The sequence below is a fragment of the Chiloscyllium plagiosum genome, unplaced genomic scaffold (assembly GCF_037043375.1).
Source record: "Chiloscyllium plagiosum isolate Xiang-an unplaced genomic scaffold, Cpla_swu_hap1 HiC_scaffold_32, whole genome shotgun sequence".
Lineage (NCBI taxonomy): Eukaryota > Metazoa > Chordata > Chondrichthyes > Orectolobiformes > Hemiscylliidae > Chiloscyllium > Chiloscyllium plagiosum.
In genome coordinates this window covers 31,249,391-31,265,060 of record NW_028270170.1, presented here as the reverse complement: position 1 = coordinate 31,265,060, position 15,670 = coordinate 31,249,391, and the positions used below count along the sequence as shown (strand labels likewise).

The window sequence follows — 15,670 nt, the reverse complement described above, 5'->3', positions numbered from 1 at the left end:
ATGAATCTGGCTCTGCCAAATCAATAATATATCATGCTGTAACAAATAACCTGTAGAGATGAAAAAGGAGACACAATATTTATGAGATAAAATCCTTTAGTGGCGTGCTGGTGACAATTGAAATCTTACCATTGTGAGTTGTATTTGAAAACTGCAGCTTTATGCTAACAAATGGATCTACAAAGCTTTTAAGATGCTGACCTTTAATACCTCAGCATAGCTAGAAATGGGTGATACAGAGAGTTAACTGTGTGCTGACCCATCTTGAATTTAATCTAAGACAAAATTATGGCAGGAATGCTCTGTTTTCTTGAATTGGAGACTTTAAATAAACTAAATCCAAAAGTGCTATAGGAAAGCTGGTTTGTGGGATTGGAGGTGGGAGGTGAGGGACAGATAAAGTCTAAATTAAGACTTAGTAACCTGTAAATATTTAGTGTCAACAAGCAGCTCTCTATTCTTCATCTCTCAGAACTCTAGCTCATCTGACGCTCTTCCCATCATGCTCAAGGATTTGTTTCTGTCCTTTTTAGTGTCTATTGGCTTCTGTTCACCAAATGTTTCCATTTGAAATTTCTCATTCTCAAATACTCTCATGGCCACACCCACCTCAGTCCCATAAGTTTTGCAAATTAACAACTCATGCCATATATTAAGACAAAGAACCCCGGGGGCCGGAGATCCAAATCAAAAACAGAAATGGCTGGCGAAACTCTGCTGTTCTGGCAGCAGCTGTGGGAAGAGAGCAGAGTTAATGTTAACTCTGTTTCCTTCCCACGGATGCAGCCAGACCTACTGCGTTTCACCAGCAAATTCTGTTTTCATCTCCTAATACTCTTGGATGGAATGGTATGGTCTCTGTCTTGTGGTGTGTTTGGAAGTGGAGATGGCTATTCATTAGGTGGATAATGAAATCTGACCCCCACCAGATTTCTGCCGTTGCTGGATTTGAGTCAGGAGTGCGCAGGCCTGCTTCCTGCTCTGATGCCAATTGAGGCCCTTAAACAACCAATTAATGACGACTTTAAGGTTCTTATCCAGCCACACCCAGTATTCGGGTTTGGACTGACAACATATATTATCCACAAAAGGTAAAACTGTGGTTTGCTTGTGGTCTGTAAGTTATGTTGTGGGAGGAACGAAAGTCCCTTAGTCAAAGTCACTCATCGCCTGATTGAGATGGTGGCTCCGTTCCTGATGTCCTCAGTCCTGGGCCCCTGTTCCCTCAGCCCTTAATCCTCGGCCTCTGCTCCCCCAATCCTCAATCCTGGGCCTCAGCTCCCCCGATCCTCAATCCTGAGCCTCAGCTCCCCCGATCCTCAGTTCTGGGTCTCTGCTCCCCCGATCCTCAAACCTGGGCCTCAGCTCCCCCGATCCTCAATCCGGGGCCTCAGCTCCCCCGATCCTCAATTTTTGGCCCCTGCTCCCCCAATCCTCAATTCGGGTCCTCAGCTCCCTCGATCCTCAATCCTGGGCCCCTGTTCCCCCAATTCTCAATCCTAGGCCTCAGCTCCCTCAATGCTTAATTCTGGGCCTCAGCTCCCCCAGTCATCAATCTTCGGTCCCTGTTCTCCTACTCCTCAACATTGGGCCCCAGTTTCCTCAGTCCTGGGTTTCTGTTCCCCAGTCCTCAATCCTAGGCCCCCATTCCCCCAGTCTCTGATTCTTTGCCCCTAGTAAGTGCCAATTTAATGTCAATAAAGGCCTCATCAAGTACCGCTAACACATAAGAGAGTTTCCGGCCTCTGCTAACCTGGAACTCTCAGTAGGCCGAAGTTCTGCTTGCGAGTTCCTCGATTTTGGTAAAGGCTTGAACTTGACCTGAATGGCATTTGATACCAGTCTGTCATCCCCAAGGAGGCAACACAGACCTTTTGCTAACTTTCCAGCCAGCCTCTGATACCTGGAACCCTACGGTTCTAGCCAAGTGTTAACCCCCCTCCCCACTCCCTTTAATCCACTCATAGCAGCCTTTCTTTCAGTTACTTAGATCCCCAATCTGAATTTACTTTCTAATTCCTCATATGTCCACATCCTTTTTCACCTTTAAGACTCTCCTTAAAGCCCATCTCTTTAACAAATTGAAGTAAACTACAGAATTGATATGAAGAATTGGAGATTACAAGGTCGCTGTCTTGTAGTGGAGTTAAATTAGTATTTAAGTTCTGCGAATCTCCAACAATTGGTGAGTAAATCACAGTAGAATGTGTGGTGCTCCATTGTGTCTGTCCTGTTAACAATAAAAGCACAGCAACTTGTCTCAGTTACAAGACTGGAAGAGAAATAAGATGGAAAGCTTAAAAAGGACATACAAGAATAATGAGGTTCAGTAAAATGCTGTAAAATGTTTGAAGCTTGTATTGTTATGCAGAGCAATAAACTGTAAAATGGATTGTGAGATCAAAGCTTATGGCCGTGACTTGTCCCAATGCTTTCCGTCTGTTAGTTATCTTTTTTTTGCTCAGCAAGTAATGGTACATTTCTGGGTATTTTGAAAAAAAAATGCCTGGACAGTGAATACAATTTCTAAAACCAAGCAAAAGGTAAGCCTACACTGCTGTACAACACCTGGGTGACAATAAGAAAGAGACAGCAGTTTTGGAAAAAAACAGTCTCTAGTTACAACTTCCTAAGTTGGGAAGACATCGAAAACCTTTTACAAGACCTAGCTGTGGAAATCTCGTCTACCTTCCTACTGATCCGGTTTTGCTGCTGGTGGAATGTGAATCACACAGGAAGGAAACCCATTTCCCAAACACAGCAAGGCCATTTCAACTTCATGATGAGTTCTAATAGATCCCATCTTTTGTTGTTACAAGAACCTTAATCTAATAGGAGAAACACAATTTGATGGAGTAGATTGGAATACACTTGAAGGGTGGATAATGTTTGTGTGATGGTTATAATAAGGAGGTTTTTAAATGCTCTGCTCTTTAAACTGTCAATGTGCAAACCTCTGCTGGATTACTTTGCATGGCAAGTATAGGCTAGGCTATCATCTGGTCATGCATTGTCAGTAGTGCTGCATACATTTCTTGAGTGGTTACTGGACAAGATGGACTGAAGGGTCTGTTTCTGTGCTGTACATCCCTATGGATCTATGACTCAGACTGTATGACACCATTAGCTACAATTATTTCAGCAGGGTGTTCTGAGTTCACAATTCAATTAACATTTTGAAGTGGCTATTAAATAGTTAGCTGCCTTTGATTTCATTCTGAATAGAACCTCTATTTTTATTAAAAAAAATTAACTGCTTGAGGAGATTTAAAAGTTTTGAATGTGTTCCATGGATTGCAGATTTTACAGAAGCAAGTATACAGGAGTGAGAGCTATATTGAATTAAAAACCAGGAAGATAGTGAGTGTCAGCAGGCCTTTGTAAAATGAAGGGATGGTTTTTGCTCTGAGGATCTCAGCACAGTAAGACAAGGCCTACCTCCATTAATAATCCAGACTCTGCTTAGAACCGTTTTAGTCAGGATCTCTCCTCAGTAGGCCTAAGAATGACCAACAGCCCATAATATCTTGAGTCCTTCTGCTTTCTTCATGGAATGAGACACACGCTGGTATTACAGCACACAAACTTGCATGGCATAGCTATTATTGTTGGTGTAGGTGCAATGGTGATATCCTGAGCAAGTGATTAGATAGTGCAGAGGGTATGAAGGGTTGGTGGTGTCAGTGGTTGGGGTGGTGGCTGCAGGCAGCAGTGAGATTGACAAAGCATGAGCCTTAGCAGGAGAGGGTGTAGTAACAGAGAGTGCGAGTCTGGGGTGCTGGAGAGAAGATTGTGGCACTTATGCTGGTTTTTGATTTGATTTGATTTATTATTGTCACATGTACCTAGGCACAGTGAAATATTTTGTTTTGCATGCAGTACAGGCAGAGCACACCAAACAAAGTGCATTAGGGTAATAGGACAGAGCGAGCAATGCAATGTTACGGCTATGGAAAAGGTACATTTAATTTAGCATTAAATTTAAAATTTCAAGTCTGATAACACAGGGAAGAAGCTGTTCTTGAATCTGTTGGTTTGTGTGTTTAAACATTTGTGTCTTCTGACTGATAGGAGAGGTTGGAAGAGATTATAACTGCGGTGGGAGGGGTCTTTGCTAACGTTGGCTGCCTTTCCAAAATGACAATGGATGGAAGGTTGGCTTGTGTGATGGACTGGGCTGTGTTCACAACTCTCTGTAGTTTCTTAAGGTTCTGGACAAAGCAGTTACCATACCAAGCTAAGATGCATCTGGAGAGGATGCCTTTTATGGTGCATCTATAAAAATTGGTAAGAGTCTTTATGAACATGACAAATTTCCTTAGCCTCCTGAGGAAGTAGAGGCATTGCTGTGCTTTCTTGCTGGTGGAGTGGAGAAGGACATTGTTTTATTTACTACAGTACTGGCATTTTGCCAGACAGCTGAGACCACAGAAGCCTGCGTGGCAAGATTGGACCAGATTGTCAAAGTCTGATATAGTGACCTCCATTCCTAATCATAAGGAAACTGGCATTCCTGCTTATGCATCACCCTGTCCAGCAGGACCTCCCAAGACTCCACACACAAAACAGGATTCCAAATACTCCAATTGTGCATGACAGCTCTGGACTGACATTGGTTGTCTATCCTTTAAAGATGGCATGGACGCAGGAATGTTGGTGAATTCCAGGATAGGCACTGAGTGCTGAGTTGTTCTGGGAATATGTTCTGGAATACATGTTACTATAGGGCAAAGATTAGATTTCGAGATACCGCAGGGGTGGGGTGTGTAAGGCAAGTTTAGTAAGAGACAGCGAGAAAATTAAAGGCATTGCAGTGAGAAACTCTCCACAAGATGACGCAACTCGGACTTAGCCAAAAGAAAAGATACATTAGTAACTGAATCTCTACATCTCTCTGGGCTAGAAAATTCCAATGTTTACTACCAACTGAGTGATGAAGTTTATAGAATAGAATCCTTACAGTGTGGAAACAGACCATTCCACCTAACAAGTCCACACTGACCCTCCGGAATGCATTACACACAGACACATCCCCTACACTATATTTCCCATGGCTTACACAGCTAACCTGCACATCTCTGGGCAATCTAACATGGCCAATCCCATACAGTCATGATGACAATGCACAAACTCCACACAGACTATCATCTGAGGGTGGAATTGAACCCAAGTCCCGAGCACTGTGAGGCAGCAGCATTAACCACTGTGCCACCATGCCACCCTAAGTGCTTCCTCAGCTGAGTGCTGAACAGGTTATTCTTTGTTCTGAGATTGCATCCTCTGTTTCTCAATTTCACAGCCAGGGAAACATCTTTTCTGCATCTAATCTGTCAAGCTCTTCAAGAGTTTTGTAAGTTTTTCTAAGCTCCAGAGAACGCAGGCCCCATCTTCTCAGTGGCTCCTTATAGAACAGTCCTACCATCGCTGGAATCAATCAGGTGGGCATCTGCTGCACTCTGTCTTTGGCAAGAACCCCAGAACTGCCCAGATTACTCCATGTGCGGGATCACCAGTGCTCTGTATAATTGAAGTGAAACTTTTTTTTCTCCTCTTCTAAAATCCTCTTACGATGAAAGCTGACTTACCGTTTACCTCCCAAAGTATTTGCTGCTGAGTTTAACGTTCATGTTTCTCTGCAAACCAAAGAATGAAGGGCTCATAACCACAAGGGAATTCAATATGCATTAGTGAAGAGGTCAATGAACATAAAACAAACACTAAGCTTCAAATGTAATTTACAACATTCATAGCTTTGCGACACCCACAGTCAGATCTACAATGCATTCCTTAGGTTAGCAGTAGGGCATAAACACATTAATTGGGTCGAAACTACTTATTTCAATAACATTTTTCCCCCTTGACTAAAAAATCCTTTTGATTTAAAATACAAATGTGGAGTCCTGCTGTGTCTCTGATGCGTTGTCAATGGTTTCTTGCAGCTTTAAGAGTATGTTTTATCTTTTAAAGCAAAAAAAAGCACACAGATTTTGTTACAACAGTTTTAGCTTGCGGACCAGATGTTTCTGTCAATGAAAAATATCTGCTATTTCCTTGAATGGTCTAACAATCACCTGCGTTTAAAATCTGCAAAAGACGTTCTATATTCAAAAGTTAAAAGTTGAATAGTTATATCCTGACCATTTTAGATTTACAGTAGGATTGGGATTTTCTTTAAGATATACGATGGGATATTCGGCTCCAAATAAATTTGGGAGCAATTAATGGCTTCGACTTTGAAAAAAGCATGAACCTATGTTGAGACTGGGAAATTAGATGGGTGTTTCTCATCGGCATGTCAGCTTTATTGCAAAGCCTGTTTTTTATCAAAAGTACAACTTGAAGAAACTGCCTCTTTCCACAAACGGCGGGGGCCTCTTCAAGCACCATTTGCAGGTAAATAAAGAAAAAATTGACGTAGCAACCAAATAGATGTTTTTGACCAATTCAACCATCAAATAACTCTTAAGACTTAATAGTTTTGTCCACATAACAATTTCATGATAGATAAAATTCTTCAATTGTTTGATTCTAATAATACAAACAATTTATGACCCAAACTGTTATAAAACTGTATGAAAAAGGAACTAGTGGATCTTTGGGCCTCTTGACTCGATCTACAGGTATATACTATGTTCATGAATGATATTTTTCTGCAGGTTTCAAATGCTTACAGTTTTAAGCCCTAAAATCAATGGACAATTTCAACAAAAACATCTGGTTCCAAAGCTGAGTTCATGGGACAATTTCATATTAAAATTTACTCCATCTCCATGAAAATAATGCTAAAATTCACACTGAAATTACATTATTCTGAGAGGACTTTGATTGCTTTGTGCATAAAACAAGAAAAGCCCATTGAAGACAATGCCTAGTTGCACACAATATACAGAAGACATTTATTGGACTAATGCAGACAGAATTTTGACCTTTACCTGGATATCTTGTTGCCTGAACATAGTGATAGACTGGGCTGTGGGGTTACGTTGAAACAGATGCTGGTAACCAAAAATAGAAAAGGGACTTCAGCCGATTATCTAGTAACAAAATGGATTCAACAAACATGAATACGTTGTTTAATTTTAGTATGATGGATCATAATGGGATGGCACAGTGGCTCAGTGGTTAGCACTGCTACCTCACAGCACCAGGGACCTGGGTTCCAATTCTCGCATTGGGTGACTGTCTGTGTGGAGTTTGCAAATTCTCCTTGTGTCTGCATGGATTTCCTCCGGGTGCTCCGGTTTCCTCCTGCAATCCAAAGATGTGCAGGTCAGATGAATTGGCCATGTTAAATTGCCCATAGTGTTAGGTGCATTAGTCAGGGGTAAATATAGGGTAAGGGAATCGGTCTGGGTGGGTTATTCGGAGGGTCATTGTGGACTTGTTGGGCTGAAGGGCCTGCTTCCATGCTGTAGGGAATCTAATCTAATCATTCTTTTGGTACTAGACTTACTTCAAAGTGAGTTCACTGCTGTTGTGACACTGATCATTATCTGTTTTCTTTAGTGAGTTTCATCTAAGTGTTGATTGAGACATCCTAGCACTATTTGTGCACAAAATTGGAAACATGAATTGTGAAGGTTGGACGGAGGAAATTTGGTGTTACTGCTGCGGCAATTTTGCATCTTAAACAATTTGTGTTCTTGCCATGCAAAAGACGGACAGTTTCTCTGGACACGAAGCTCCAGTTTGTACAGGCACTTCAACTGCAAATAAAGACCAGTTATTATTTTCCCTGTTGGAAGGGGGATTGTAGAAGGCCTGTGTCCAGCATAAGTGAAAGCAGGTGACTTGGTAGTTTCATTAAAAGGTTCCTTTTTACGAATGATATTCACAACAGAGAATGATTTTGCAGAAGGTGAAGAAACAATGGAGATGGTTTTGACATGGGAGCCTTGATCAGTTTTGCAGGAGAGTTTTTGTCTCTTTATTTTATCGTGCAAATTGCATGTCACTAGCAAGACTAGCATTTATTGCTCAGCCATCTATAGCCCTTGAATAGATAAGCCATTTTAGAGGGAAATTAAGTATCACCACAATTTTGTAGATTTGGACTCACATGTAATCCAGACCAGAGAAGGATGACTGATTTCCTTCTCTATAGGACATTAGTTAACCAGACATGTTTTTACAACAATTGATGACAATATCATGGTCACCAGCACTGAGGCTAACTTTCAATTCCAGATTTTATTAATTGAATCAAAGTACCACCAGCTGCATTAGTGACCTGTAAATAATATGACCATATCTTGATAGCTTTGACAGATGAGAACTAAAAATGTGCTGGTACAAACTAATGATTATCAATTAACTATTTATTGTGTAGGCTAAGTGAAGCAACCATGGTAAATGCAGGAGTACAAGTTTAGGGTAGGGAGCTGGTTTTGGTGGGATGGTCTTCGGAGGGTCAGTGCAGACTCAATGGGCTGAATGGCCTCTTTCTGCACTGTAGGGATTTTATGATTCCGTGAACCTGAAGCAAACCTGGAGAAGCCAACAGCTGGAAAATAAGTTGTTCCTATTCAGGTTAACACACCTGAAGTTATGCTCCGGTCTGATTAAACTTTTGCTTTGATGAATGCGAGAATAATAGCAATGTGTTCTGTCTGAGAAACAAAGTGTCCTCACATTTGGCTGATTATTAAAGTTATTATTTTTGTAATTGTTGATCTTTCATGTTCTGTGTTCAAAGTGATACTTCTCCCTGGAAGCAAGTTTTAAGTTAGCTCTTACTGGATGGCATGGTGGCTCAGTGGGTAGTACTGCTGACTCACAGCACCAGGGACACGTGTTCGATCCCAGCCTCAGGCGACTGTGTATGTGGAGTTTGCATATTCTCCCCTGTCTATGTCGGTCCCCTCTGGGTGCTCCTCTTTCCTCCCACTATCCAAAGACGTGCAGGTTAGATGAATTGGCCATGCTAAATTGCCCATACTATTCAGAGACGTGTACGTTAGGTGCATTAGTCAGGGGTAAATGTAGGTGGATGGGTTACTCTTCAGAGGGTCAGTGGGGACTTGTTAGGCTGAAAGGCCTGTTCCTACAATAGGGATTTCAGGATTCTATGATTCCTCATTTTAATGAAGACTATATATATTCCATAAAACTGTTTTTCTCACAGAACTAAATGTAGGAAGGAATCTGTTCAGGTGCCTTTTCAAGTCAGTCTTATTATATCGTGAGATGAACTGTGAGACTAACAAGTAGTGAATCATTATTAAGTACTGACAGGAAGCACTTTATTGTGGTTGATAAAAAGGCTTTCTTAAACACCAGAACTAAGCATAACCACAACCACAACACCAGGAATCAAGACTGATTTAAATCACAGTTCCCATTTAGAGGACAAAGAAAAATTAATGGATAAAATTGGCATTTCAACCTGCCAAAGCTTATCCTTCACTTAGAACAAAGACATAGACACAGGAACATAAGAGGGCCGTTCAGCAGCCTATTGAGTCTGCTGTGCCATTCAATGAGATTGTGGCTATTTTGACAATGCTCAACTCCACTTTCCTGCCTTTGTCTCATAACTTGTTTCCCTTACTGATTAAAAATCTGTCTCTCTCAACCCTGAACATACTTAACGACCAACCTCAACAGCCGTCTGCAGTAAAGAATTCCACAGACTCACTTGCCTTTGGGGGAAGAAAGTCTTCCTCATCTCTGTCTTAAAATGGGTGACCCTTACTCTGAGATGATGCCCTCTAGTCCTAGACTCTCCTTCAGAGGCAAACAACCTTTCTGCATTTAATTTGATTTTATTTATTATTGTCACATGTACCGAGATACAGTGAAAAATGTTATGCGTGCTATCCAGATTATTTGTAGCTTACATCAGTAAATGAGGGTAACAGAACAGAATGCAGAATATAGTGTTACAGTACAGAGAAACTATAGAGAAAGATCAACTCTAATATATGAGAGGTCTGATAACAACTGGAAAGAGGCTGTTCTTGAATCTGTTGGTATGTGTTTTCAAACTCGTGTATCTTCTACCTCATGGAAGAGGGGGGAAGACAGTATAATTGGGGAAGGAAGGGTCTTTGTTTGTATTGGCTGTTTTTCCTGAGGCAACTTCAAGTGTTGACGTAGTCAGTGGAAGGAAAGCTGGTTTACATGATGAACTGGGCTGTGTTCACAACTCTCTGGAATGTCTTGCGGTCTTGGTCAGAGCAGTTGCTGTATCAAGCTGTGATGTATCCAGATAGGCTGCTTTCTATGGCGCATCTATACAAATTGGTAAGGGGTCATTGTGGATATGCTGAATTTCCTTAGCCTTCTGAGGAAATAGAGGCATTGGTGTGCTTTCTTGATTGTAGCGTCGATGTGGATGGACCAGGACAGATTGTTGGTGATATTATTCCTAGGAACTTGAAGCTCGTGACCACCTCCACCTCAGCCCCATTGATATAGACAGGGGCACTTCCTCTACTCCACTTCCTGAAGTCGATGACCGGTTCCTTTGTTTTTCTGACATTGAGGAGGAGATTGCTGTCTTTATGCCATACCACTGAACTGTTTATTTCCTTCCTGTACTCTGTCTCATCATTGTTTGTGATCCAACCCCACTATAGTGGTGTCATCAGCAAATTTGTAAATGGAGTTAGAAGTGAAGATGGCCACACAGTTGTCCATACATAAGAAGTATAGTAAGGGGTTGAGTACACAGTCTTGTAGGGAACTGATATTGAGGATTATTGTGCCTATCCTTACTGATTGCAATCTGTCGGTCAGGAAGTCGAAGATCCAGTTACAGAGGGGGGAGCAGAGTCCTAGGCCTTGGTGTTTGGAGATGAGTTTTGCTGGTATTATGGTTTTGAAGGCGTCGCTGTAGTCAATAAATAGGAGTCTTTTATAGATGTCCATGTTATCCAGATGTTCCAGGGATGAGTGTAGGGCCAAGGAGAAGGCATCTGCCATGGACTTGTTGTGACGGCAGGCGAATTGTAGTGGATCAAAGCAGTTACTAACCTCTTAAAGCATTTCATAATGCTGGATGTCAGAGCCACTGGGTAATAGTCAGTAGGGAGTGGATTTCTCTGTTCATCCATGGTTTATGGTTGAGGAACACTTAAATTAACTTCTTTGGCTTCGACACATTTACTGATGAAGTCTGTGACAATAGTTGCATGCTCATTTTGGTTGGCCATTGAGTTCTTGAACCTGGCTTTTTTCCATGGTGGAGGGGCCAATTACTTAGATTGTATGGGGGAGTGGGGAGGGTGTGGGGGGGGGGGGGGGGGGGTGAAGTTTAAAAGAGATGTGCGAGACAAATTTTCCACACAAAGGGGGTGGAGTGCCTGGAAAGTGCTGCCAGAGGAGGTGGTGGAAGCAGACGCAATAGCAGCATTCAAGAGGAACCTGGATGAATACATGAATGGGAAGGGAATAGAGGGATACAGATCCTGTAAGTGAGGACAATGGGGGGTCCATTCGGTCATCTTTCAGCTTATTTGAAAAAATATTAGCAAAGCACAAAATAAATGCATCCAGCTTTAATTTTCTTTTATGTTTATACCCATATTAGTTTTTTCTCTAAATTCCTTCAGTTGTATTTTCCTTCCCTCTTTCTATTGCATTACGTAATCTGAGTCACATTTTATAATAAAATCATAGCCAGCTAAAGTTGTAAGTTTATTATTATGATGCCCACTGTCTCTTTAAACTGTATTCTGAAGGTTGGCTGTTCATCACAGACATTATGACAAGATCGTCTAGTCATGAAAACCACTAAAGCTTAATTTAACATGATTTGGATGTGAGATTCAATAATTGACTTGATCTGCCAGTCATTGTTTTATATTATTGTCAATTCCCTTTCTGAAGTCATCCTTGCTACAATCTTCTCGTAATAAAGAGCTATGAACATTTAAATGTATTCCTAATTTCTTTAATTTAGTGCTGGAATCATCTCACCAATTTTATTTAAGGGATTTGAATGGTATATGATTGGAATTAAATTGACTGGAAAAGATTGCAGCCAATAGTGACATTTATCTGGATGTAGACAGAATCATGAGACTATGATGATCAGAGCTTGAATTTGTCAATTATAAGATATAACATTTATGCTACTCTATACATACAGGAATTAAAAAAACAAAATCTTTTTGAGAATAAATTTAACTAACTGTACCACAAAAAAGTACAAAAAAAAGTAAAGTTTTTTCTCTCTGTTAAACAGCTTACAATCCAAGAATCATTTCTGCGAAGACAGATGTATCTCCGAAAACCATCACAACAACAGAGATAATGACCACCCCGGCGGTGCCAAGTTCTCCACAGTTTATTGGGCAGGGAAACACTGACAACATCATTCCTGTTTACTGTTCTATCCTGGCCGCAGTGGTAGTGGGACTAGTGGCCTATGTGGCTTTCAAACGGTTAGTGCTTACAGTAACTCCATTTTTAATGACACGCATATGATTAACAAGTAATGTTGTGTGGGTCACTAATTTGCAATGAATGGGGATTACGTGCCAAAGCTGGGTTATGTAGCACAGTGCGATCTAAAACTGTGCATTTGAAATTGTAATTCACTTAATGTTGATTTAATTATGGATTAGCATGTCAGAAGTCATGCAGTTTATTCATTTCCTTTACTTTCTGTTAAGTAGTATTATTTTCTTTTCTCGTAATTTGACTGTTTGTCTTTTGATGGTAGCATGATGCTTTATTCATTGCAGCTATATCCCACTGTCTTTCTGGTGCCTTTTCTATGGCCATCATTCTATTTTGGACACCTCTGTTGATCATCTGATGCTTGTATTTATAAAGATGGAGGATCATGGAAAGACTGTTGGGGGTTGTACACACTTGCTTTGAATTTTTTTGTCAGACTCACGTTCACGTACCAGCCCTCCTCCTTCGCTAATTCCTGAATTTTCACACAGACCTCTTTCTGGGTCCTGAAATGTATCCTTGGTAGCATCAGCAGGGGCCAAAATTATTCATTCTGACTCAGAATAATATAAATGGCTTACATTTCATAAAATACCTTTAAAATATTTTCCTGAGTTGCTCACAGGAGCTTTATCAAAAAGTAAGTTATGTTGGCCCATATCAGGAGATATTAGGGCAAATAGCCAAATGTTTCATTCAAGATATAAGTCTTAAGAAGGACAAGAGATTTTGAGAGTTGGAGATATTTAAGGAGTGAGTTCTCGAGGTTAGTGCTTCAGCAGCTAAGGACATGGGCACCAATTGTGGTCAGTAATGGCCACCATGTTCTCAATGGCAATTAGGAATGGGCCTTATGACCCAATTAGCAAAGTCCACAGTCCTTGATTCAATTTTAAAAAATCTTTTCCCAACCTGTAAGAATAGGATCTGTCAGAAATAGGGCAAGACATCTCAATCTGGGCCCTACCCACCATTTTTAAAGCTCCCCAAAGTCTCTGACTTTCTGAAAATTCACTCTTTATCTCAGGATCAGATATGATGCTGAGCTGACCTCAGACTCAGGCAGTTCCCTGTGACAGTGATGCTATCAGTGATAAGGAGAAAAGTGTACAGCAAGAACTGAAGACTTTGGATGGTTATGGACAGCCTACCCACTGCTTTCTTCAAAGACACTCAGTTCCTAATTTAGCAATGCAAATTTGGGAAGGAGGCGATAGCTGAAGGCTATTCTTCTGCACTTGCTGACTTCCTCCCTTTATACTGCAATCCCCACAAATATAAACTGTCTTCAAAGCTTAGTCATCTTGGTTGCTTTTTGTACTTTCATGAGAAATGAATTGGTAGCACAGTTTCCAAGCTTCTTACGGTTTGGTTCATATTATATTACCTAACATGGATGAGTCCAGTCGCTTGAGCACTTCCTTCTCTGTAAACTATTCCTTCTCTCTCTTTCCCTTTTTATGCAATGAAGTTGATGTTAAAGTTCCTCAGCTCATTGTGTTGCTTGGCTTGTTTTCCTTAGATGGAACAGCTGTAAGCAAAACAAGCAGGGAGCCAATAACAGGACAGTAAACCAGACGCCATCTCCAGAGGGTGAGAAACTGCACAATGACAGTGGAATCTCAGTTGACAGTCAGAGTCTACAGGAGCAACAGCAGAAACTACAGCAGCAGCAACAGCAGCAGCAACAGCAGCAACAGAGCCAAGGTAGGTCACAGATGTTTCGTCGTGATTAATTATTCGCATGACGCGGCTATCATCACAAAGTGAAAACATGATTTCTAAATCCCTATTTTACTCACACTCCATAGAAAGTGGTAGCTTACAGTACAGAAACAGATCATTCATACCTCTACTGGGTCTTTGAAAGTCTTGTTTGGTCCCCTGACCTCTTTCTGTTCAAGAAAAAGGAGGAATCGATAGAGAGATTCTAATTAATTCAAATCATGCGCCTATAAGTTTGTACATATTTAAATAGTTGAGCTTGTTGCCAATGAGGATAAAATAATAATGTAGATATGCTATACAGGATACACTATTCTGAACTTTGCCTCTCCTTTCGTTAATAGTGAGGAACAGTCAGAAAATTAATGCATGTCCATGTTTCAAAGATTGTATCTACTGGAGCTTATTATAAATTGTCTCTTTCAGGATTTTAAAATGTTAATTGTCAACATTGTACATCAGCATTGCAGTGTAACTAAAACTAGCTCAAGCCAACCATGCTTCAGGAATGTTTGCAAGTAACTGATAGCATTTTCAGTTCAGATTTGCTGTTGATTGAGCAGTGTAGAGAATGAGCTGCCAGAGGAAGTGGTGGACACTGGTACAATCATGACATTTATAAGGCATCTGGATGGGTATATGGACCAAATGCTGGTAAATGGGACTAGATCGGTTTGGCATATCTGGTCAGCATAGACAAGTTGGACCAAATGGTCTGTTTCCATTCTGTATAACATTGTTAAACTGGCACAGATGGATGAATCTAGATTGGCAACATATAGATATTTATAGACACCTCAATACTGGATGTACAATAGTATGGTAGATTTGGTGAAAACAATAAAATTAAGAAACATAAAGTATTTGAGATTTTGAAGAACAATGAATGACCTTAAATAGTTAATTAATGGTCATTTAAGGGACTCAACATGTCCCCTCCCTGAGTATCTGCCCTCCTGGTTCGGTGAGAAAGGTGGTCAGTATTCTGACTGGGAAATCAGGGCAACTTGCCTGCTGGGTAGGGTGGAGAGATCCTCCAGTTACCCCAATCTGGAGGCAAACTATGACATGGATTGAGGACAAGGGTAAGATACCTCTGAAGGAGACCCCTTATGCCAAGCCCTCCATACACTGACCCTGTACAAAAAGCTCCAGATGTTTTCTCTTTGCTGGACCTTCCAAGTAATAGGGCTTGGCTGGTGATTCTTTGGAACCAGAAGCTTCAGGAGGCCTGTGACACCAGCGTCAAGGTCATGAGAAGCAAAGCATTGGCGAATTTCTCAGCTTCTCTCTTAATAAGCTCATTGGCAGTGAAGGGATATGTTTTCTCAGTGTTAGGGGTGGCTGTGAGTTGCCATTGAACACATCCGCCCTCACACCTTTTAAAAAATCTCAGGAATACATGCCCAATGGATTTTCTTGGTCTGAAATTAAGACCATAATGATAAAGTGTATTAGTATAGTGCCTTTATTGCAGCAAAACCCCTCAAGGCATTTCACAGAAAAGATATCAAACAAAAGTCGCCATCTAAAATGA

The 15,670-nt window shown here is 40.9% G+C and overlaps 1 protein-coding gene across 1 annotated transcript in view; it reads left to right on the top strand.

The window, feature by feature from the left end:
* Nucleotides 1–15,670, top strand: part of LOC122539962 (tumor necrosis factor receptor superfamily member 16-like) — a 182,791-nt gene that overhangs the window by 122,262 nt on the left and 44,859 nt on the right. Inside the window, exons 4-5 of the mRNA XM_087977886.1 lie at nt 12,191–12,389; nt 13,931–14,115. Coding sequence (XP_087834012.1) covers nt 12,191–12,389; nt 13,931–14,115 — 384 coding nt within the window. The remainder of the gene's footprint in view (nt 1–12,190; nt 12,390–13,930; nt 14,116–15,670) is intronic.